General features: G+C 34.6%; 1 protein-coding gene across 1 annotated transcript in view; it reads left to right on the top strand.

Moving 5' to 3' along the window:
- The window catches only part of inaD (inactivation no afterpotential D), a 649,339-nt gene that overhangs the window by 276,522 nt on the left and 347,121 nt on the right, over window positions 1-25,696 (top strand). Inside the window, exon 7 of the mRNA XM_035090055.1 lies at window positions 22,609-22,678. Coding sequence (XP_034945946.1) covers window positions 22,609-22,678 — 70 coding nt within the window. The remainder of the gene's footprint in view (window positions 1-22,608; window positions 22,679-25,696) is intronic.

The following is a 25,696-nucleotide window of genomic DNA, read 5'->3' as shown; positions in this document are numbered from 1 at the left end:
CCATATAAATTATAACCCCAAGGAAGTGTATCAGTTGTTCGTGCTAAAAGAACTCTTTTATTGTCTTCCCAACTTGATGCTAATTTTTGTCTACTAATTGTATGGACTTCATGTTTCTTGCTAACTATATCATATTCCGTTTTACATGATTTTTGATGATTAAGTAAGCATTTTTTGTCATCATCAAATGTGATAGATTTTATTGTTGCAGTTTTAACACCCATTGCTTCACTATATTTGTCTTTTTTATTTTGAACTTTAAATGTGTACATTTTTGCTTTTAGACCAATAAATTCCGTTATTATTACACCTTAATTTTTATCTTTCATAAGACCTACAATTTTTTTATAAACTAGTGGAATATTAAAACGGCTATTTGGTGGATAGTCTGAGGTGTCAAATTTATATATATATCATCTTTGATGCAATCGTGTATATCAGCATTGAGAAATCGATAAATTAAACTATCTGTATCTGTGTATAATAATTTTACCAGATTGTCTGTGAATTGTCTTTTAATTAAATTGTGATGGAAATCATAAATAAACATTTTTGAAAGATCTAAAACTACAAATCCTACGTATATTGGCTTATAGAAACACATATTTTTTCGCTCCATTTCTATTATTACTATGTCATTGTCAAAAATTATACTATTGTGGAATTTTGGAGAGGCAATGAGATTTTTTGCACCATACCGACCTTCCCACTGTGTAAACAACTTTACATCTGTATACTTCCAAACGTTTTCCATTGTTTTTCCGTAAACTGTATTATTCATTAAATTATAGAGATTCTTTTCAAAATCATTCTTAGATTTTTTTCGTAAATCTGTATTTAGATCTACATACTTCTTCATCCATGGTGATTGATTAAATTTAAGGATCCTATGGATTTTGGTTACAATCATTTCTAAATCGAGAGATTGTTTTAAATTTCTGTAGTGAATCACATATTCAAGTTTAGGTAATAATGTCGTCATAAGTTTGCTGCTATTGCTGTTCGGAGGTTTACGATGTTCAGGGCACAATGGCAAATCTTTATGATGCTCGTGTAAGATTTTTGGATACTCTAAATAAACCTCGAAAATGTAACCAAATGGAGAATCATTGGAGATATTTTTAATTATTTCACAGATATTAGAAATATTGATGTCATCTTTCACCCATTCAAATGATCCAGTAGGTAGGTACTCACTCATTGCTGCTCCATACAAATTATTTACATCAAAATACATGAGATATGATATATTTTCATTGGGGTTATAATCATTACACATATACGGGTTATTTGCTTTTGCATATCTATTTGAACACTGTGCCACTCCTCCTCTAATACCTTTTTCTATGAAATTAAGCATTTCCACATTGTCCAAGAGTTCGAGTTCAATTTCTGTATATTTAAACATAGCATCGAAAGCTAATCCAGGTGCAGTGTAGTAATGCAACGGATCAAGCTCATAAGTCGAGATACAACTTTCTCTAAAATTTTGAAAAATGTCTGCTAACAGAAGAACGTCTGTTTTTAAATATAAATCTGAATATTCACCGAGGGTGTTTAGTTGAAATTGATCCCAAACGTGGCGTGCATGTTGGTAATCTTCATCGGAAATGGCCGAATCGTTGAGTTTCGAATAGAATTTTGTTTTGTCAGGTAGTTGTCGTTCGTCAAGTTTTTCCCAACTGTCAATACATTCATATGGGAAAACACCTTTACGAGTTACTAACTGAAATTTATCTGGCTCGGGATAGAAACTTTTGGTAATTCATTTTGCGTTAACATCCAAAAACGATGCAAGTTTCTCAATACTATTGCTCATGAATCGGAAAGGTTCAATAAATCGTAATTTAACAACTATTTCTTTCTTTCTTTTTTCCAAGGAAATTCTCTGATCAACTGTTTTTGTAAATGCTATGTATTTTTCTTTATTGACAGGTAATAATTCCACATAACCTTTAAATGATGTAGCTAATGAGAGGTTATGAAAAATGACTGGAATTATGCATGAATTTTGATAATTTAAATTACAATTAACATGAGCAGCGCCTCGATAATTGCCTGTAAAGTGACAGTGATCATGTACTTTCGTTTCATCATATAAAAATGCTTTATTACAAATGTGACAGATTTTTGCATTACGGAAATCGTTTAACTGTTGGGATGTTAATGGTTTCATTGGTACTACGTTTTCTAGGTAAGTTTTGACAGTTTCATCTATTTTTTTCAATTCAGTCATGAACCAGTTTATACAATTAACGTTACGTTTAAGATTAAATCGACATCTTGAATTGTCATATGTACAGTGAATATAATAGGCTACACTACATGGAATATGCTTTTGATTACCTTCATTATCAGGTTCAAAAATACTCTCAAGATCGGCATAGGTAGCAAATGGCACAGGGCCTTTAAAATGAAAATTTTATTTTAACACCTTTTTCCGGAAGTAAAATTCGCGTATCGTTCATATTGATACAATCTTTTTAATGATTTTTATATAAATTTTCCATCTTAAAGTGATTTAAACATTTATCACATAAGAATAGTTTGTGTGCATGTTGAGAAATTAGATTTTTAACTAATCTTGAAAGATTCTTTATCAGACAAAAATGAAAAACTGGATTAATATTATTTTCATCACCTACTTCTACTCTACTTTGTACCATTAACAGGTAAATACATGGCTCATCTACTGTATAATATTTACGTAAATATAACGGAATAATTATTATCTGAACTATACGTACAGTCATCTAAACCATACACATTTATTCCTAAATCGTTGTGTTTTTCGAATTTTGGAACCTTATGTAAGGTTGTGGGACAGTTGATACCTTCACATTTTAACACACTTTTGTAATCAAGATATGAACTTGTTCTTGTTGAATTTACAAAAACAGGATAACGAGCTGCAGAAAACGCCCAAAAGAAAAAACATTGATTGTTGTTTTTAATATTTAGTACTGCTTTCTTTTGATGTATAAATTTGAGTCAAGGTATTTTCCAGAAAATGTTTTTTTTATGTCTGCTGATGGCAAAATTGCTTCATTTTCTACATTAAAGTACTTAATTTCTACAACTAATCCATCATTTGTTTGATTACTAAATTTACAAGCAAGGACGAAGTTCACTTTTAAATTTCCCTCACTTGTCACTATATTTGTCAACTTTTCGGTAATCGGCTTTTCAGCGTCCAATACGAAGTCTCGTAAATTTAAGTGTTGCAAGTTAATGACAACACTAGTGCGAATTCGATTCCTGAAAACATTTTCTAAATCTTTCCACTGAATCAATTGTTCTGTTGATTAAAGGCTTCCTCCAACGACTAAATGATTTACGAATTTTTCATGTAATGTTGCGAGTGCTGCAATTATCGATTGAATAAGTTGTTTTTCACCAACCGATAAACCACTCGATCGCAAATGTCTGTTTAATGGAGTAATATTGTCACTGCTAATTCGCACCCACTTATCAAAGATTTCACTAGATTCATGATTCAAAGATGGTAGAAGAGCATAAGCCTCCTTCATCATTTCAATTAAATCAGAATAATAGTTTATTGCACTCATTTTTTTCGACTATACTAGACAAACTTCAGAATTACCATGATGAAAAAGCGTGTTTCAAACGATTTATATAGGATTTTGGATGGCCTTGTAATGAGTGCTATAATCCAAAAAAATTTCTTGAAAGTTCGAGACTATCAATTACCAAATTTAACTTTTATTAGAGAACGATTTTCTTAAAATGTAGAGAGGGGAAATATTTAAATCAAAAGAACAATAATTTCAAATTTTTTTTTTTTTTATTTATTGTATTCATTATTTTTGTAACATGAAAATTTTTACAAAAGAATTGTTAGCTCCACCATGGTACAACAATGATAATCTGTTGTCAGCGGCCAACTCAACCAATTTTTCAAATTCTCTATGATTTTCCAAAATTCTCACCGTTCTTAGAGGTAAAAATATCATGTAGCTATTTTTAACCGTTGCCATAACTTTTGTTCCATGCACAGTTTCAAGTTCTTTTAAACGAGTAATTTTATACGTTTTAGACGGTTTTGATGTATCTATCTTCTTGGTTGGTAAGTATGTCTCACACTTGGCAATTTTACTTACTCTTGATAGATCCATTTTTACCCGTTTGAATTACGTATAACAATGTATTTCTCACTGTTTCAATTGATCAGTGATTTCAAACATGAGTTGCATGGGTATAAATACAATTCATCCCCTCCAAACAAAGATTTCGTTTATATGATGTTCCATCATCCCCGGCTGGAAACTTCCAGAACATGTCAAGGCTGTGAATCAGCCCTGAGATCATGTAAATTCTTGCCCGATTTTCCAAGAAATATCTTGAAGCTTTTGCTGAACATTCCAGACTAACAAAAATTACATGTAATGTAAAAAAAAATCCTACAAAATACAATTTTATAGCTAATCGTTGTAGTGACCAAACAATAAAATTAGATGCTATAATTTTAATAAGTGGGGCTGAACATGTAAATAAATGATTTACCGTAGAACTATTCAGTTGGGTTTTACATTTTCGGCATGTGTCCAAATTCTACGTGCATCATGGAAATGATATTGGATGTTCAAAGTTTCTAGCAGCCAAATAATCGGTTTTTAGTGAAAGAATTGGCGACTATTACAATCCAGAGTAATAGTGGTAGTGAGGAAGACATTTCAGGATTAATTTTCAGAACGCCATATCAGTAGGAATATTTACCGGAAAAATATGGACGCATAAATTCGTGGCTCATACGTAATTATCATGGCATTCCATGGAAATCTGGAACAATACCATATGAGGATCTTCTATATATTCTCCGTGTAATTGTCAAAGATTGAAACCGTATTTACGTGAAAGGAGGTGAAAAGAAAAATTGGTTAGAAAGTTTAATTGACAGCTCAAAAGTTGTAATCAATTCGGATAAGCTTGAATATCCTGCGCTTCATGCTTTGAATATGAATCATCTAAAAGATTGTGGGGTGCATAATTAAGAAAATAAACAATGTGTAGAAAAGAATGTAAAAATTCTAAAAGAATGGTATATTTCCATGAAAAAACCCTATTTGAAGAGTCATTCAAATTGTATTGTTTATTAGAAAATATAACAGAAATGTCAAGTGAAGATATTGCTTGTCTTTCAAAGGAATTTTCTTGAACATTGTTCCAGAACACATCGACGATATTTGGAATAAATTACTGGAACATTTACAACTCGATAGAGATATCTTATCGCATCGTAAATGTTACAAACATTACATGTCATTAGATCATACAAGAACATTGAGAACTAATTGTATTGATTGTGAAAAAGAAAAATTCATTCATTCGAATACATAAAATAAAAATGTATAATTTTTATTTCCTGAATGAAAATTCTTTTTCAAGATAAAAATCTCATTATTATTGTTAAAGAAGTCATTTAACGTGAATAATTATAAATCATAGTTCAGAAAATATAAAATGAAAAAAGATAATAATTTTTCGTTTCAATAATTTTTTTACATTTAAAATACGTTCAGTGATGATTACTCATACAGTAAATGAAATATTACAATTGAATATTCATAGTATATATTATGTCTTACTTCAATAAGTAACAGAGAATGAGAGCATAAACAAAGTGAAAATGAGATAAGGGTGAGGAAAATATGATGCAGTCGACCGACTGAGTCAAACGTTAACGTTTCTAAATGAAATAAAATAAGTTGATTATTTTTCGACACATGGCCCTCTTAACTCTTGCATGAATCACAGCTTCTTAGCGGAGAATGAAAGTATAGACGAAGTGAGGAAGCGGTGGCAGAGCGAGGAAAAAAACACGTTTAATTAAAAATCCAATCGAAAAAATATATGTCTAAAATTATTCATCCATAGTGGAGATCGTTTACAAACTATTTTAATAATTAAAAAAGAAGAAAATGTCAGTTCTAAATTTTTTGTTTTAGTGAGAATTTTTTCTTGTTGTCAAATTCTTTTCTCTATCTGTAATTTGACGCTGAGTGATGTGATCAAGGCCTCTCTATATAGATTTAAATCAATATCGTTCAATAATTTTTTTACCATTGGCCTATTTGAAAAATATAAACATTCAGCCATGGTGAATGATGCATAGGACAAAATATTTAATTGATTTTCGACAGTCAAACTGATCAAACCATACCAAGTGAGTAGTGATTTTTTCTTCATTCAAGTATAAAAAGTGTGTTTTTTTTTTTAATTTTTATGCATTGGTATGAATATTCATTGAGTGGAATTGTGAATTTCATAAATTGTTAAATGATAATTTATCAAGTAGGGGAATTATACATATTATCATAATCGTTATTACTTTTTAGAAAAAGATGCGCACTTTTATTTTCTCGGAGGCCTGGTTCGACCCACCGATCACCCTCCTAGAAATTATAATTCTGATGGTACTAGAAGATCATTGGGAAGAGACGGGAGGGATAGAAGGCGCTACCTTCACAGTTTGTAGCGTGACAGCTACCTGCCTAACATTCTCCAGTAACGTCATATAGTTCCAAATAGAAGGAGACATCTCCGTCGTGCCACCACCTCCAAGCCAGGAAATCATCACTGTCGAGGACAGTGATAGGAAGGTAGAAGTTCTACCTCCTTCTCCAGCGACTGTGTCATCGGAGGATAGTTAGGTAGGATTTCTACCTCCTTCACCTCCAACAATTGATGACGACGATAATTATGATGATGATTCCACTGACTATGATAATGGTTATAATACTGTAAGTCTTGTTTTATGATTAGTTTTTCTAGTTTTACTCACATGAAAAAAGTTATTAAAGAAAATAATTTTGATTCTCACAGGTAGATTAATGCTACTTGGGAACCATCATTCAAGGGATCATTATTTTTTTTACAAAAAAAAAAAATATATTATAATTTTTTTTTGATAACTTGAAAGAGAAATTGTTTTCACTTTAAAACCTTTTCCCATCATGTAACATCCTTGAGACACATCATCGCCATTTTTTTTTTACGGTAATTTTTTTTTGCTGATAATTATAATATCACTGATTATAATTATCACTGAAGATAATTTATTACCAATCAGGATCGGTAAAAATCGCTGCCGATAATTTATCAGTGTCGATATCTTATCACGGTTGGAAATTGGTAACTTATCGTCAAAGTTATAGCAGTCAGTAATTAGTGCGGATCAGAACCCACTTTTTAACTCGGCCGCTATTGCAGAGTGATCCAGAACTGGCCTTACACATCTACTGTTACATAAATGTTCTTAGTGGTGAAGTGAAATCACGATTTTATAAAGTTGGAAATTTTAAATATCTGTCAAGAGATGATAAAAAAACTGCAGCAGTTTGCTTAAAGTATGTTCATGGATTGTTATTCTGTGATGAAAAATAATCTAATCTTGATTTATTTCTACTAGAAATTGCTAGAGAAGCTGAGAAGAATGAAATGAAGATTGCGTACGAGGATGGGAATTTCTAAGTATCCAGATTTAAAAAGTTTAACATCAATAATTACATCAACTTAGAATTATTGGGATGCCCTGAATTTGAAATTATAAGAAATATTATAAGTCAAGAAGATGAAGCAACTAATGATCATGTGAACATCCTGTCATGCAAACGTCATCGTGAGCTTCAGACACCAGGAAAAGTTGCACATTGTCCCGCAGAAGAATTTTTTTGTTTTAAATATTTTTTAGGTAAAATGTATTAAGTAATACCATTGTAATAATTAATAAATTCTGTTAATTTTCATCCTCAAATAAAAATACTGTTGAGAAAATCTCAACTTTAGAATTAGCCTAACCGTTTAAGGATAGGAAAGATTGTGCTGGAACAGAGCAAACGGACGTCGGGTTTTATGAAAAATATAATATCTTTATTTTTAGCCCCAACAATACACAAAATACACTGTAAGATTTTTTGTCACTGAATAAGGAAAATAAATGTCGTTAAAAATCACTGAATGTTAATTTTTGATTCACTAAATTTTAATTGAATGTCTGAGAAGTGTTTGAGTTGGTGTGTTTGGTGTTATTGACCTCCCACACGAGCTCAACACGCTTCACAAGTCAAGAAGGTGTGATTGTGCACGTGGCGTTAGCCTATCAATGCAATGCAAAAATAAATTTTAATTTTATTACGTGAGTTTAATACGGCTTGTCCAAAAATATAATTTGATTATGCTGTAGTATGACAATGTGAATGTTTCTGTTGAATTCGAGTTGCACCAGTACTAATGATTGACTCAGAAAAAAAAGAATTATGAGAAAACAATTAGAATCCGTGTACACGTAAATAAGAACAGGAAAAGAATGGCAACAGGAGCTTCATTAGTCAAAAGAAGCACTAAAAATTAGTCACATAAGTGACTAGATTAGGAAATATTGATTATTTGGTCGATTGGTTATCGACCAAGTCCCAAGATGATCGTCGAAGTTCCTGTCAGCTGGCAATTCAAACTAAGAATTGATTAATTCTCAACAAACACAATAAAAAAAAAAATGACATAAAATTTATTGTAATGTCTGAATGTATTTTGATTATTTCACATAATTATTTAAAATATATTTTAAGACAAGCTAAAAATGAATAGCAATAAAACTTAAGAATCGAGGTTAACGATTATTACTTAAGTTATTTTTTGAGTTTCCCTAAGATTTCGTTAAAATAGAAAGGATTTCGAAGAATAGTTGAGGAAATCATTTTTTAGATATTTTACTGCTTTTGGAAGACTCAAGTTCGCGAGTAAAAGTGAATAATTGCGCTGACTGGAGCATCGACTAAGGAACAATTAATTGTTATTCATCTCGATCAGAATAAAAGAAATCATCTGTTGGTAACGTTTAAATTGTTGTTATGATTTTTCAGTCACTTTTATTTAATAAATTTTGTTATTGTTTTTATATAAATCACACATTTTTACTTTCTTTATCGAAGATTCCCTCATCCCTGTCTATCGGTAGAAAGGCTAGCACTCAAAAGAGGAACTTAAAGTCTCTAAGGTCAAGCATATGCTTTACATATTGACACCTTTAAATAGGTGTCCACTTACATAACACTATCAAATTTTACAAATGTATTTTGTAAATTCTCAAAAATATGTTTATATATTATGGAAGGCTCTGACAACTATAACGAGATAATAACGATAACAAATTTTAATTTAACAAAAAACTGTAACTCGAAAAGTATAACTTTATTATTCTATAACAATGATTGAATTAATAATCATAATAATGAGATCATTTGTTGTTGTGCTATTAGTCAACTCTTCTTATGAATCTTAAATAGTATGGTTAACTTAGACCAAAAAACACATGTTGAAACAGAATTAATTTTATTACAAGATTTTATTTCTGTATTCTTCCAAATAATAATAAATGAATGAAAATTAGTTGCAAATATTGTTTCTTCTTCAACCTTCTTAAAAAACATAAAAGTTGAATGTAAAACATATCAAAATTAAAATATGAACAACATATATTCTAATAATAATATAAACTAAAACTTTAAAATAAGAAAATTGTTCAAACTTATGTTTTTCTCAAAAAAATATTACAACAGTTTCAAAGATAACATAATTAAGTTTTATTTAAATAGGTTTTCAGGAAATTATAATTTTTAGAAAAAATGTTACTGAAACTTCAGCAACAGTTACATGAGGTAAAATTTTAAGTATTTGTTGGTATAGAATAAAGACAAAGCATATAATCTACTTCTATAGGATGAATTAAACTTACATATAATATTGATTATAGAAAAATTAAAACTTCATAGCAAAAATAGAAAAACATTGAGGAAACTGTAGTATCGGTTACATTATTTGAAAAATTTAAAAAAGTTTTTTAATTGAGATCCATAGATCTTTATGGCATATTGAATTCTATTTTTGATTTCGTAGAGATTTTGCTATTGATTTGGTATATCTACAATATAAATAAAACTCCATGGCTGGATATACGAGCTAAAACAGAAATGAAATACTTTCGATAATATTATTTTTTATGTTAAGGGATTATTTATATATAAGAATATTATTTTTCATTTTATTATTAACCTAAACTAATATCCAATTTTAACTATACTTTTCAAGGCTATCAACTGTAATTTTATTGTTGGTAATTTTGCAAGAATCAACCATTTCTGTAAATATATCGCCATAGTGAATGTTTGTTATTCTAACAAATGTCCAAATATTATTATTAGGGTAAATAATCAGGGTGACCAAGATACTTTGACATGTGAAAAGAAATTTCTTCAAACTTCCTGTTAGTTGACACGGAAACTTCATAGCCGAGAGCAATTGATTTACGAAATGATTGTCATCTGTTAGCTCCTGCCACTCCTTGGGAATAATCACTTTCATCTTTATAATCACAAATAAATACATCTGAAATAATTTAATAGTTCCCATTAATTAATAAATTTTTCATTTTCATTATAAAATAATAAAGTATGAAAAAATTTGAAGATGCTCTACGTACATTGAAATAATAAGCAAATTATTTGAACGTTGAAATAATTATTTTGAACACTGTTCACCTGTAAATTATTTTTATGTATAAAATACAATTGTTTTTATCTTTACTCAACTATTAAAAAGTTATAAATCAACTTTCAAGCAGTTTTAAAAAATTAGAAATTACTGACACATATGCACTATGTAAAACAAAAAGACGTTATATAAAAATTTGTGTTTTGTCTTCGTCGAACCAAGGCACACTATATTACGTTCCATCTTGATTCGTGTTTCGGCCTGTTAGGGCACAAGCATCAAAACAAAGCGCACGTGAATTGGCGTAACACAGCGCTGGTATCGCATCTTTATTTTACTACTATGGACTATATTATATGCCATCTTTGTTTTCAGTTGTGCTGGTTGAAGTATAAACACACAACAAACGCACATCGTTGAGCTGCGCGTTTTTCATGGATGATTAAAAAATCTGCTTATATATGAATATTTATTTATACGTATTATAGATACTTAAATTGAACATTTAAAAGTAAATAGTTATTCAATCGATATTAAATAACTAAAATTATTAGTCTGAATTTCTTCACAACTAACATAATTCTGAACTTTAATTACTATTTCGTTCAAAACAGACACAGTAAATAATAAATTTTATATTATTTCTAATTTTTTTATTTCTTTTACAATGAGAATTATTTTTAAGATAATTATTACTTAATTTAACGTCTTATTTAATCAGGTTTTGGTTAATAATATTACTTAGCAATTGAATTATTATTGTTCTGACTTGGTCGGAGGTATTCTACCGGCGGACTAACATTTTTCTCCCCACCGAATAATTAGATAAATCAAGGTCTCTCCTGCCAACTCATTTTCGCCAATTAGACAACTCTACTTAATTCCTAAGCGTATATATCCCTTCTCAAAGGGCCTAGAAGCTTCGAGAACGCAAAGTTTTTTGGACAACGGTCTGTTGTCTTCAGTATTTCGTCGGTTACTGATAGTATTCGTCCGTAGTTCGTACTCGGACTCTTAGGCATCATCGGACGATGCCAACCCACAGACAACTCGTTGTAGCAGTCAAATTAGTACGTGTGTACTAGCAGAGAGCTCACGCAGTCGAACTCTGTAGTAAAAACCCAGACAACTCCTCAGAATATTCCTCAGAAATGGAATAACTTACCAGTTAATCATCTGTAGTGATGATGATGAACTCATCAGGCAGTCTAACTCTCAGAAGGCATCATCAGTAAGCTCATGTGGGTCCGCATCAGCACCTTCGTACAAAAGGCGCAAACAATGTCGGCTTCGACGCCTCACGGCCTCATGGACAGACACACACACAAGATCCATACACGAACAACACGCTTGTGTCTGTGTGGCTGACGCCAACACAATGAAACTCAGACTACTCAAAAAAATCAGGCTACTCCTGGTGCAGAGACCAGTACAGGAAAACTTACAACTTTCCTGTGATCCTCTACTCATCAGTGAACTCTGTGTGAAATTTCCGTGAACTCAAGGCTGTACAGACAATTCAAAGACTCTTCTATTGTTATTTTTCTGTTACTGTGATTTTAATGTTTAATAAATCGTTAACTGTTTCTGTTGAATAGTGTCAGCCAACTCATTCACACCGTTCAAAAGTCCCGACTGTTCTAGCATCTAAACATCTTAAAAAATACAGTCCACAAAGTCCCGACTCCTCTCCTAGCCGACTCAAAGTCAAAACAATTATTTAATAATTTACATAATACTTTCATAAAAAGGATAAAAGACTGATTTTAAAAGTAACATTTGAAAATAGATCGATATTTTGGACTCTAGTTACTAGAGGGCAGATATATCGATATTTTGTTTTCTAACTACTAAAGGTCAAAAATATTGATGAAAGATGGTACAAATAGTTGCCACTGGAGGGCTTCAAGTAAAAATTTAAATTGAAGTCCCTTGGAGTAAAATCTAGCGCCAAGAAGTTCGAAAATGTGATTAGTCATATATAAACTGAATACAAACAATCTAGCTGGACTAAGCGAACTGGCTGATAGTGGTGTTCGATTGGACACATTGGCTGATAATAGCGTCTCAGCATAGAAATTTTTCGGCGGTTAGAAAAAAAAAATTTTATTAAAAAATGAGTTTTAATTAAATAGTATTGAACTTATGAATAAATGACTCAAGAAAAATGAACACACATGGAATCATCATTAAATTTAATACTGTTCTGACTTCGAGTCGGCCGGACGAGCAAACTAAAAACTAGTGGACTGTAATAATTAAGAGCAGAATAACGAAACAGGTTGGATGCTAGAAGGTTGCTTAAAACAAAATAGTTTATTAACACCAAAACTGTATGGTTTTTTCACTTTTATTAACAATTAACAATTACTGGTACAAGAGAGAGAACTAATCACTAAGGTTCATTGAGTTGTCCGTAATTCAACTATTTTTTCACTTGAAGATTGGTTGCTAGTTAATGTTTCACCAAAAAATAACCGTCTCAAAACGGTGAATAGCAACATTCACGGTATACACCAGAGTTGTTCTGGTGTGCGATGTATATGTGAATGTCCGTGAGGCTCTATGGCGTCGACGCCAGTTCAGCTTCGCGCCCAAAGACACTACAACTGACTATACTGGACCACTGGCACTGATGAGTGTAATTTTGATGGTTCAATAATGTTCACGAGAGTTGACTGGGTATGATTGAGATTCTTTGTTCTCAAAAAAAGGTGAGCTGACTGCAAAACTGCGAATTGACTGAGTAATTTTCTACAGAGTTGACCGCGTGATTTGCCTGGAGCTAACTGACGCCACAAGTGCTCGACCGCGTGCTTGTTGGCGTCACTAGGGCCAGAGAGTTGACTGACGCACCGGTGGACAAGTCCGGCATTAACAATTTTTGAATATTTCCCGACTCACTGACTTGGGCCCCTCCAAGTCAGAACAAATACATTTATTGACGAACTTTTGAATAATACATTCATTCGTGAAGTAACTTTAAGAATTGGATTGAAGGCTATTCAATTCATTTTTATATTCTTATGCTTGATCTCCTTATCTTCAATTTCTTTTTCGAAAAGTAGGAGAAATTCCTCAGGCAACATATAGATTTACGATTCGTAGTACGACTTAGTCCATGACGTAAAACAGCATGTACCGAACTTGGAATATCTTGAATGAAGGCTAGTGATTGACATTGCAAATCTTCCAGATTAATTACTGTTTGTCGATTATGGATTAATTGATGTAGGCATTTCTTATTTTCTTCTCCTTTTACATAAAATCAGCTTTTTCCATTACTTTAATGATAACACTAGGCATTTCTTCATGCATCATAACATCTGAATTTCATATAAGTCCATGATGATTGCAAGTATACCACTGATTAATTAACTGAAATTTTTGCGGTAATAATTTCCAATTAAACGGTGGCTTAAGAAACGAACACATGTGATGTTGTACGTTTTCTTTAATAAAAATCACTGCAAATTCTTTCACAACAAATTGATTCGGAGGAGCCTTAAATCCTTCAATATTAACAAAGATATCTATTATGTAGATTTGATGTTGTCGGTTCAAGGGTTCCAAACTCATTAATAAAAATTTACAAATGTATTTAATTTAATTTTTTAAGCACAATTAATTCCTGATGTCCATCCACGTTCTTGAGAGGGAGAAAATTCCAAGTCTCTCAAGGGTCACCGCGACGTTTTCCGGGCCACCGGTGGATCCGGCAGTGATCTTAAAAAGGCTTGAAGGACAAAACGCCGTACTGCATACCAACCTCTGGTGGGTATGAAACACGAAGGCGATGCCAACACTGACTAGCTTAATCAAAAATGAAGAATAAAATTTTTCGATTCGTCTTCGAGATATCGAAGTTCAAAGTTTTTATGTACGGATAAGCGAAAAAGAAGACTGCGCTAGAAAAACAGTCGATAAAAGAGTTAACTTTGTGTAATACATGGCAAAGTAATAGCACTAATTATTACTAATAATAATATCTAAAATTGACATTGTATACTCATCGATAGAATTATGAGTATGAATCAGAGATCAACCGTAAAAAACATCAGGAGGAACACTTAATATTCATTGAATCATGAAGCATACTCCACTTGTGGCTTTCAGGCAGAACCAACTATCAACTAGCACAAAATTATGTAGAATTAGTAGACAGAACTAACTGATAAAATTACAAAATATAAACATTCACACATTTCCATGCATGTTTCTAGACAATTTTGGCTATAAAAAGCTAAATTTTTTAGGCTTTCTACACTCGAAGTGCACCACGGGAAGGTATTTTCTAATCGCACTTCATACACAACAGACGGGGACCCCTTGGCTCGTCACTTCCGAAGTATTTTACGACTCCAAACCTCTCCCGTTGTGTTGACACTAATTAGTCTCAGAAGACATCGTTATCATCGTATTCTGAATCCGATTCCCTTTCTACCGCTCTCTCGATATCGTCCTGTTCATCATCTGAACCATCTACTAATCTTATTCTTTTTGCCGGTGGTAAAAATTTCTCTTCTTGAGATGATGTAAAACATGGTAGATCAATTTCTTCAATTGTTTTGCCTTTCTCCAAGTTTCCTTGTACTACTCCCGGATGTGTTTTTTTAATATCAGGAAGGAATTGCATGATTTGGGAACCTAGGTCTTTCTTATACTTATCAAATTATGTCTTTCTGTAAAAATAGAGAGCCATATATTGGCGTAAAAGTTTAGGGGTTCTACGACATTCAATAGTTTTTTTTATCAATCTATTTTGGTTCTCTAAATCATTGATGGTATTTGCCGGATTTGATTTATCAACATATTTACTGATACTATGATTTGTTCGCAAATAACGGTACTATGGGCAAACATTCGTTCAACTCCTTCATACCGTTTTGAGCTGTATGTACACATTCGGGATGTTGATGAATCTACATACTTTTGTATGTACGGCCACAATTCTTTCTCGCTTTTTCCATTTACTTCAAAAAATAACCTAACTTTGTCTTCCTTGCAATATAAACCAAGAACGGTTGTTGTCATTTACTCGGTAACACGGCTCCGATTGTATTTTCTTTTAGTCAAAAACGTTTCATCGATTTGGACCGTCTTACCTTCGCCACCAAGTACCAAATCACTGTGTGAGGCGATTACTTCAGCTATTTCTTGGCAATAGCTAAAGTCATCAATTACAGTATTTCAACTAAGCTCGGGGCAATCTCGATGATTACGCCAAGTTTTGAGATGATTGTACACATCAGTGACTTGCATCTGAATTGCAAAAGAAATGACGATTGCAAGTACATCGCGCACTCCAATGCGACACGTATTTCCTTCAAAAAACGTACCAGACGCTGGGTTATTAATTTTTCGGCACGATTTATCTCTTCTCTTCTTTGATCCTTTTCAAGAACGCCTCCATATTCATTTGAGTTTTTTGTCTCTAAAATCCTCGACGAGCATTGGGAGATTACAACATGTCGGTGGTGTCGATTGATGCGACAGAATTAAACCAATTTCTTTGGGAAAAAAAATAGATAATTTATTTGTTGTAACAAGTTCTCAAGAAAAATAAAAGAATGAAAAATTTTTTAATTCACCATGTAATTCTGGATGCATACCTGACATTTCGGACACTTGTAGAAGAGAAAAACAGCAGAAAGAAAATCGACAAAACGAACGATACCAAAGAATGATTAAAACTAATACAAATAAATAATTGATCAATTATTTTGCCGTTAGAGATTTTTAGTAGATCTACTTTAATTATTTTTTTCACCAAAAAATTTTGTGACGTCTTCCGAAGTATCAATTTTTTCTGTTAGATGGCGTAAGAATCTTATTCCGATCAATAATTATATCATCTGTTGTACAATATGAAAATATTTAAAAAATTAAAAAAAAATGGTTTTTTACACTTATTTATTTATATTTATTGAAGAAAACAAAAAAAATTTTTCGTTTTCATTACTACAAATAGTTAATTATGTAAAATTATTAAGACATCGTATAAATTATGTCTTTCGAAATTTGAAACCTTGAACCTTGATGTCTCCAAAACGAAGCAAGACATCAAAAAATTTATTCTCCATTTTCAACTTATTTTTGGTCAGTCCATCTAAAGACACCCTCAAATGGCCGCGCTACAAAAACCGTAGTCATGCCGGAGAAGGGAACGCTGGAAGCCCCCCCCCCGCCCTCCTCTGAGGGAGCCATCGCAGGGGCTTGACAAGGCGCACTTCAGAGAAGGCGAACCTGGGGCACGAGGGAGACCCACGAAGAACAAGGAGCTGGCCAAGGCGGGGAGGGTCCTGTCTGAGATCAGGCTGACCGACATGGTGAGGCCTGAAGCAGAGCCAATGGATAACAGAAGAGGGCGCAAGAGAAGACCAGGCCCTTGTGCTCAGGGCAGCACGCCTACCAAAGTGACAAGTCTGTTGTCACTGCTTACGTAGGAGGCCTGGAGAGAGGCAGGTCGGCAATTGGAGTCTTCCTGGACATAGAAGAGGCGTTTGACAACATACTCTTCGAAACTATAGGCGAGGCAGCTCAGAACTTCGGAGCAGACGCTACGCTTGCACGTTGGATCATAAACCTACTTGCCCAAAGAACGGCCATCGCCTATTTAAGAGGAACGGAACTTCGAGCTGCAGTTGCCAGGGGTTGCTCGGAGGAAGGTGTCCTATCCCCCCTGCTGTGGACCCTAGTGGTAGATAAACTTTTTACAAACCTGAAACAGGCGGGCTTTAGCGTTCAAGCTTACGCTGATGACGTGGCCATCACGGTCACAGGCGACGATTTGGGAGGTCTCCTCAGGATGCAGACGGCCCGCAACGTCGTTGAGAGATGGTGCCAGGCTCGGGGGCTCAGGGTCAGTCTGAGCAAAACTGAACTGGTCTTGTTTATAATAATATTGTAAAATAAGACTCAATAACAACTTCGGAAAATTAGTAAATTAATTAAAATGTTTATTAATGATTAACAGCAATTAATAAAAAGAAAGAATCCGTGCGGTCAACTCAAGTCTCAGACAAAAACTGGAGATAAATAAACTCTCCCCTCGTTGCTATAAACAATCTAATCGTCAAGCAATCGTTGTTAACTAACAAACTGTCGTTAGTCTAATAGTCATTAGACGGCGACATACAAATATTTTACAATATAATGGCTGTACACAGCTGTTGTCATTTCCCAACTAACCTACGCCTTCATAGTATGGTAGACCTCCATCAGGAGGGACGTTTGTAGAAAGTAATTAAACAAGGTCTACAGAGCGTCACTGCTGGGTATAACAGGAGCTCTAAAGACAACGTCAACCCCAGCTATGAGCTGCTTACCTCGCATCCCTCCGCCAAAATTGATGGTAGAGGTGTTAGCGAAGAGAGCGGCCATCCGCTTAAGAAATCCTAGATAGTGGAGGAGTTTTCGAACAGAGCATGCGGCGATCTTGGCCCCAGAGGACCCCACGGGAATCAATGGCAAAAAGGTCCAGGTAGCTAGAGTTCTCACCCGGATACGAAGGCATTTTCATGGACAGACGGATCTGGATGGAGGAAGACAAGGAATCGCTTACTCCTAAGGGGCCTGTTTAGTACGTGGATGGGGCGAAGATCAAGGGGGGAGAGGCTGGAGCTGGAATCTGGTGCGGAGGACCACGGGTAGAGGAATTCTACACCCTGGGTCAGGACGCTTTTGTTTTCCAGGCAGAAGTATACGCAATCCTGATATGCGCTATGGATACTATCAGAAAGAAATGCACTGGGCATCATATGTATATTTGCAGTGACAGCTATGCTGCTTTAATAAATTTTTCGCAAGTGGATACCTGTTCAAAATTCGTGGACCATAGCAGAAGGGTTCTAAAGCAAGCGGCATGCCCAACGAACTAAAGCTGCTAAAGGTACCGAGTCACTGCGATATACGCGGCAACACCGAAGCGGACAGGCTGACCTGTAAAGATGCTAGCGATGGAGGTGACAAGAGCCCAGTGGAGATTAACGCTTCCGGGGAACTTGTAAAGGCGCTGGGAAACAAGTGGATCCACAAAAGATTCACCAGCTACTGAGGAGGGACCCCAGGAATGAGGCACACCAGAGCGTCCGTTAGGAAACCCACAACTCAAGGTAGTAGGGCCCTGATCCCTAATACAATGGCCAGTAAAATGGCCCCATGGCTCAGTGCAGGGAAGGCAGGTCAAATAAAGGAGAGCAAAGGGAAGTGCGTTGTTAGAAAATGTAATTCAATTATTGACCGCTAGAGTAAGGGCTATATAAAAACAGAATAAATTCCAACAAAGTGTACACGATTAAGTGGAACTGAAGAACATTGAGTAGAAAAATTGTTAAGTAAAGTGAATATGAGTAATATTGCTAGTACTGAAAATAATACTTGAAAACCCATAAAAAAAATAACAGAATTAAACACATCAAAAAAGTACAAAGTGAGAAAGTTGAAGACAGTGAACTACTGGTATGAAATCACTCTAACTTTGGATGATAAATTCAATGTTTCTTTGCCACCAGGGCATTTTGAAGATGATATTTTACTTGAGATTATACTGGAGTTTATAAAGAAAGATAAAATAGCACTGCAATACTTTGGTCGATACTGCAATGATTTCGAATTCATCGTTATTAGAAAACGTGAAGACAACATTTCAGAGGATTCGACAAACCAAATCAATTAATTCAACAAAATTACACTTAATTTCATCGGAGTAATACAATTACATCTATGTTAATGATTATAAAATGAATAAATTTTTTTAATTTTCATATTTTCTGATATTCACTTATAGCACTCACTAACAAATGACAAAAGCAATTGCTCGGTGATCAATAATTGTGAGCGACAAAAGTTTTTATAAATTTCAATTTTCTTTCCCGCTAAATCAGCGCCATCTAGTGCGAAAGATCAGTAATAGTAACCGCATAAGATCAATAATTACCGGCAAGGAAACTTTTTAAAATTCAAATTTTTACCCGCCACAACAGCAGCCTTGCCTAGATCTGTAAAAATAACCAACAGCAGACAGTACAGCGCTATCTAGCGGAAAATCGGCAACTACATCCACGATCAGCAAGTTGCCGGCTCCGGTGGTAAACTACCGACATTCTCGGTAATAGTCGAGTGATCCCCCCTCCCCCTCCATCTATTCACTTTTATTGCCTACAGATATTTTAATTATCTATCATCGAACTCGTCAATTTTGAGATATAATATTAGCAAACGTAAATAAATATTATAAGGCATATGAATTTTATTGCATTTCAATTTCATTCAATTTTATTGTCTAAAGATATTTTATTTATGAGTGATACGAGGTATTTCAAGAATTAATAGTTTAATGAAGATTATTAAATTATTTCTTAGTAATATAAAACAATATACATACATACATACATACATACATATTCGTGGCTTTGACTTTGTTAGGGTCTGATAATTCAGAGTGCCATATTCTCCTATGTCGCCACTTGTACTCACTGCGGAGAGAATCTTTGATGACAGACACGTCCTGTAATGGAGATTGTGCCCGTCCAAGATATCAGTGTGTCTCTCCAGCATCCTGATGTTTTATAATGCTCTCGTCTGTAAGGTCGACATTATCACTCCAGTTCGGCGATCTTCCTTTTACAAAGTGGGCAACTGCGCACTTGTCCAACCCAAACTCCATGCCGATTGCATTGGTATACTCGGACACAACCTCTAGGGCTGCTCGGAGTCTCTCAGGACTTGCCGCGTACACTATATAGAATAGATGTGTGATTTATTGTACGCGGTTAGAGACTCGTCCGGCTTTATATCCAGGCGTTTGGCGTAGAGTGACAGATAATGGCAGCAGTGAGATGCAAGATAGAAGAGGACTCAGGGTATCTCCCTGGTATACGCCTCTCCTCAATGGCACTGCTCTGGAAGACACGTTTCACCGTAACATCTGGTGAAACAAAAGTGTTCAACAAATACTGCTCTGGTAGACACTTTTGTTTCACCAGATGTTACGGTGAAACGTGTCTTCCAGAGCAGCATTAGATGTTCGATACATCTCACTATTTGTGGGGGTACTGAAAGGCATTCGAGCAAGTAGAGGAGAAGCTCGTGTGATGTTGTATCAAATGCATTTCTGTAATCCACCCAGGCCATTGACAGGTTGCGCTTGTAGTAGTATGCGTCCATTGTGACGCATACTACTAGCAAGTTCTCCTTGCAACCCGTGAAGCCACGCTTGCTGCTACGTTGTTCGTTCATCTGTCTCCACACAGGTTCTATTGCAATCAAAATTCTCCCGTTCAAAATCTTCGTAAACAATTTGTAGAGAGTATTTAGACATGCAATAGGCCTGTAGTTTTTTGGGTTAGACAGATCACCACTTTTGGAGATCAGCACAGTACGCCCTTCAACGAGCTATCCAGGAATGGGTGTATCTCCTCCTAGATATTCTGAGAAGATACGAGCCAGATGCTGGTGGGATGATGTCAATTTTTTCCACCGGAAGGTGGGGATTGCATCTGTCTCAGGGGCAGCCCAGTTCTTTGTGCCCCTTAGAGCATTCCTGATCTCATCAATGCTGACTCGTTAAAACTTTTCAGGAATTCCTGATAGATGTTCGTCACAGAATTCTCTGAAAAGTTGAAGCCGGGGCTGAGAACTCAATGTAATATACGTGCTTGGTGGTATGGTCGAAAAGAGTAATATCCGAGAGTCATGATTGTTATTGTTAGAATTAAAATATTATTTTATATGAAACTATTTAGATTTGTACAAGGCGCAATGTGCTCCGATAAATGATATTGATTGTGATTTGACACCTGCAGCGGCTTTCCTTGTCAAGTAGAGAAGCGTAGATAGTATAATTTCCATGGTTGTGAGAAACCTATTAACTGTCTTTCGTGTTTATACTGGCGCGCTTTTTCTCCCATGTGCGCCGAGTCTACTGACTACTTTATACACGAACAATATTGTGTGTCGTCATCAACGAACATTTACATGCATATATTTCTGTAATTACTGCACATTATGCTTCAATATTTAAAAAGTAGTGACTCAAGACTATAAGCTTTTGATTAAGTGCAGCACAAAAATTTTCTCTTAGTCATTAACAAAGTTACGGATAAGCCACTCTCCTAACGGCAATAATTTTGCTATTCAGGATTTCTCGCCTCGCTATTCCACTCTTTTCAGTCGAGCGCTCCATCATGTGTTCTTTCTTACTGAATATGTCGTGCATTATGTTCCTTCATGATACGCTCCTCGAAGTGTTCTCTCTCTTGCGTTACGTACTTTCATCACTCTCTTCTGCATTAGGCGTCAAACGTAGCTTTTTCTGTTGCTCTCGAAATTTTGCATGTATGTATAGAAACGATTAATCATTAATGATTTGTAACCTCAGATGAGAATTTAGTTGTAACATCTTACTGATCAAATAAATGAACGGATGATTCTTAAAGAATTCCAACAAGGTTGCTATAAATAGTAATAAGTGTTTTCCGCACGTTGCATATCGATTTGAATAGATTTTTTTACGCATTATTAGTAGAAAAATGTTATAAACGATAAAATGAAAAAAAAATTGATGTTTAAACAAGTATGATACAATAACATTGCTATTGCCAATTTTGAGAACTTTAATCTGTTATTCAGGTTGTCAACAGGGAAAGTGCTAATATTATTATTTGTTACGTAAAGTAAAATGAAATTACTGTGATTCTGTAACTCCACCAATAATGCAAGAAAAAATCGAAAGATTTTTCTCATTCTCTAATTCGTCAGTAATTGTTAGAAATTTAATTTTTTGTTGTACGTTATTTTTATTTAAAAATTGAAATTATTAACTCATTTTTTGATAAATTCTCCACAGCTTGGGCCATTTTTTAGGTTAAGTTTTTGAAGCAACTATGACTAATTCCATCTATTGGCGCGTTAAAAGTTAGTTTATGGCGAGAGATGAAACATATTTACGTTTGCCGTTACTGCGTTTTAATTATCATAGAAGGTTTATCTGTATGTCATCACTTTTTCATCGATGAATCTGCATTATATGTTCTAATTGTGTCAGTTCTTAAATCCTGATGTAAAGATGAATGACTCAATCGTACCTTCTTGTTGCAGACGCGCTGATGGACCAAATAACATAGCTGTTCCAAAAGCTATATTTCTGCCTTTAATCTTAGATGATCAAGTAAGTGTGATAAATAAATACAATCCGTAGCATAATAAAATCCCTTTATTTCTACTACCATAATTAAACTATAATAAAGTCAATTCGAAATCATAGTAAACCTTCCTGTCGTCAAGCGTTGCGCGCATGATAAAAGGTAAAGGAGTAGAACTAAAGCATTTAAAAAATTTTAAACAATGCATTTTAGTCAAGTATAGGTTCGAAAGAAGTAAAGTATACGTGAAGACGGCGTAGAATTTGATTCATTTTTTAGGGACTTCAACTTATACAGTGTATATATTGTTAATAGATAGGGCTGAAAAAAGAAGATTATTATATTTTTTACAATTCTAACTTTCTCATTGCTCTGTTTCGACACACATATTCTTATTCTAACCGACGAGGCTTAATCAAGGTTGACATTTTGTCAACATTTTATTAGTCTTTCGAGCCAGATCAGATCTTTAGGTTGTAAAGAGGTTTTGTTCAGTGCTATCAATGTTTAGTGAGCGAAAAAATCGATTTTTCTTCGAAGTATACAAGGCATTCATCAACTAATCCTTAGTTGATTCAGATAATCAAGTGTGTAAGTGGTCAGTAGTATCGAAAAATTGCACATTGTTAACACGAGAGGAATGGCAAAAAATCAAAGACTTCAAAAAATCAACTCAACGTCAGAGTTACTCCTGATGATAAACAGGACGAGATCAATAGTCTAATTTAGCAAATTGATGAGCCCTTAGCACAGCTAGATAGAAGATCTACTGCAGAAAGCATTATTCCGGATAATGCGTCACCATCTCCAGGTCTATCAATACATACATTCAAGCTTGCTGGTGAGCTTGCTCTAGAACGTCAAATTGACAGGATGATCTCCAGTGCATGAGGTTTTAGCCTCAGAAGAGTTGAGGATTCAGTTGAAATAGTCCAAAAGACAATTTCAAAAGCAGTATCGCCATCTAGAATAATCAGAAGATCAAAAGACCAAGAGACAATCGATCAACATTTAACTAGTAGTGCTAATGGCACACAAAATCAACAATCAAGTGACGTTCAATCAATTTGATTCAACAGACAATCATCGATTAGAGCAATCTGCTTAAGTCAAACTATTTCAAGTTATCTACAAGATAATCTTTCAGCGCTTTTAGCAATAGCAAAAGTCAGAGCAAATTCACCTTCAGGTGCTTAGCCTGAGTGCTCATTCATTCTGGATCAGATAAAATGAGGAAATACTTACGGAAAAAGACAGATAGATCATCTCCCAATGATTCTAAGACTGAGCTGTCTGTTATGTTCTATAAAGTCCCATTGGTTGCTCTTCTGATGAGGTGTTAAATCGCACGCGAGTTGACTGAGTATCTCATTGGAGTAGTCTGCAATTATTACTGTGAATCTGCTGTCGAAGTTAGGTGAGCATCATACTTCGAGAAGGACACTCTGTTTATTCATTCCTTTACCTGCAGCTCTTGGAAACTTCTATACGAACGCGTGTCAATGTTCAAAGTGAATGTCGAAAAGATTAACCAACGCGACTGAATTCAGTAATCTCGACGGGTAATTCATGATGGAATACGAAGAACTCGGTCACATAAGACTTGTTCCAACACTCAATCAAGACTTTTAAGACATTCATCCATATTTTCTTCTTTATCATGGGGTTTTAGGACCAAGCAGCACTACTACCAAGCTTAGAGTCGTCTTGAATGGATCCAGCCCGAGCTCAACAAGAGTTTTAATGAATGACAATACTCATACTAGAGCAAAAATTTATTTAGGCATTTTTGATGTACTTCTTTGGATTCATCAACATTAATACAAATTCACAACTGACCTAAGAAAAACGTTTCGTCAGATAGTGGTTCATCCTGGTAAAATTATTCCATATAAGTTGACAACAGCAACGTACGGCACTAAATCGGCTCCTTATCTAGCTGTTCGTGTGTTACTGCAATCAGTTGAATATGAAGACCATCAATATCCGAAAGCAACTTACGCAACGGGCCCTCGGGGTTGCATAGATGTTTCTGTTCTTTAGATATGGTCAAATAGTCAATCACTTCTTCAAAAAACGTCACAATCATCAGTCAATCAAGAACAAATCACCTCTGAAAAATGCACCAAAAAAATACTAGGACTTCAATGAAATCCGAGTTCAGACACATTTACAGTTTTGTTGAATTAAGTCTTCCATAAGTCAACATGCTCAGAACACCTCGTTGTTTCAAAAGAAGCTTAAATTTGTAATTCTTTGGGGTTTGTAGCACCTACTACAATCTGAGTTAAGATGCTTTTTCGAGAGCCCTGGCTACATAACCTCAGCTGGGACAAATCAGTCCTACAATCAATCATCAATCGCTAGCTAATAATCAGAGAAGAGTTCACTCAACTACATAAGATTTCAATTCCATGATGGATTCATACAACGAAACATTTAACAGTAGAAATTCATAGATTCTCTGATACTTCACAGCTTGCGATGGCTGCAGCAATCCGTTTAAAATTCAATTTATCATCCACACGGGTTAAAATCACACGCTTTTGTGCGAAATCTGAAGTAATACCAATCAAACAAATCACAATCCCCAGGGTAAAGTTAACAGCTGTGTTAATTTTAGCTAAACTCACGAAGTATGCGGTACGCTGGAAGGACTTTATCAGAAACAGAGTTGTGCAAATACTGGAACTAGTTATGGACGTGCACTGACACCACATTTTTAGCAACTCGAATCTAGCATCCTGCGCTCCAAGAGGCATCACAGCCAATCAATTTAAATATTATGTGCTGTGATAAAAGAGACCCACCTGGTTAGCTAAAAATCAAGAAAACTGGCCAGTAGAATCACCACCATCACATTTTCATAATGAAATCGGGACTTTATCTAACAATCAAAATCTTCCACCAAGTCATTCAACAGGTTCACAGCATACGTTGACTCCGAAGGAGTTCTACGAGTAGAAAGACGACTTCAACATGCTCAGTTGAGTTGTGAACCATTTTCAATCAAAACATCATCAGGCAGAGGAGCCAAGACAAGA

Source organism: Chelonus insularis, unplaced genomic scaffold (assembly GCF_013357705.1).
Source record: "Chelonus insularis isolate UGA/USDA-ARS -01 unplaced genomic scaffold, ASM1335770v1 contig_72_pilon, whole genome shotgun sequence".
Taxonomy (NCBI): Eukaryota; Metazoa; Arthropoda; class Insecta; order Hymenoptera; family Braconidae; genus Chelonus; species Chelonus insularis.
This window is presented reverse-complemented; position numbering and strand designations above follow the sequence as displayed.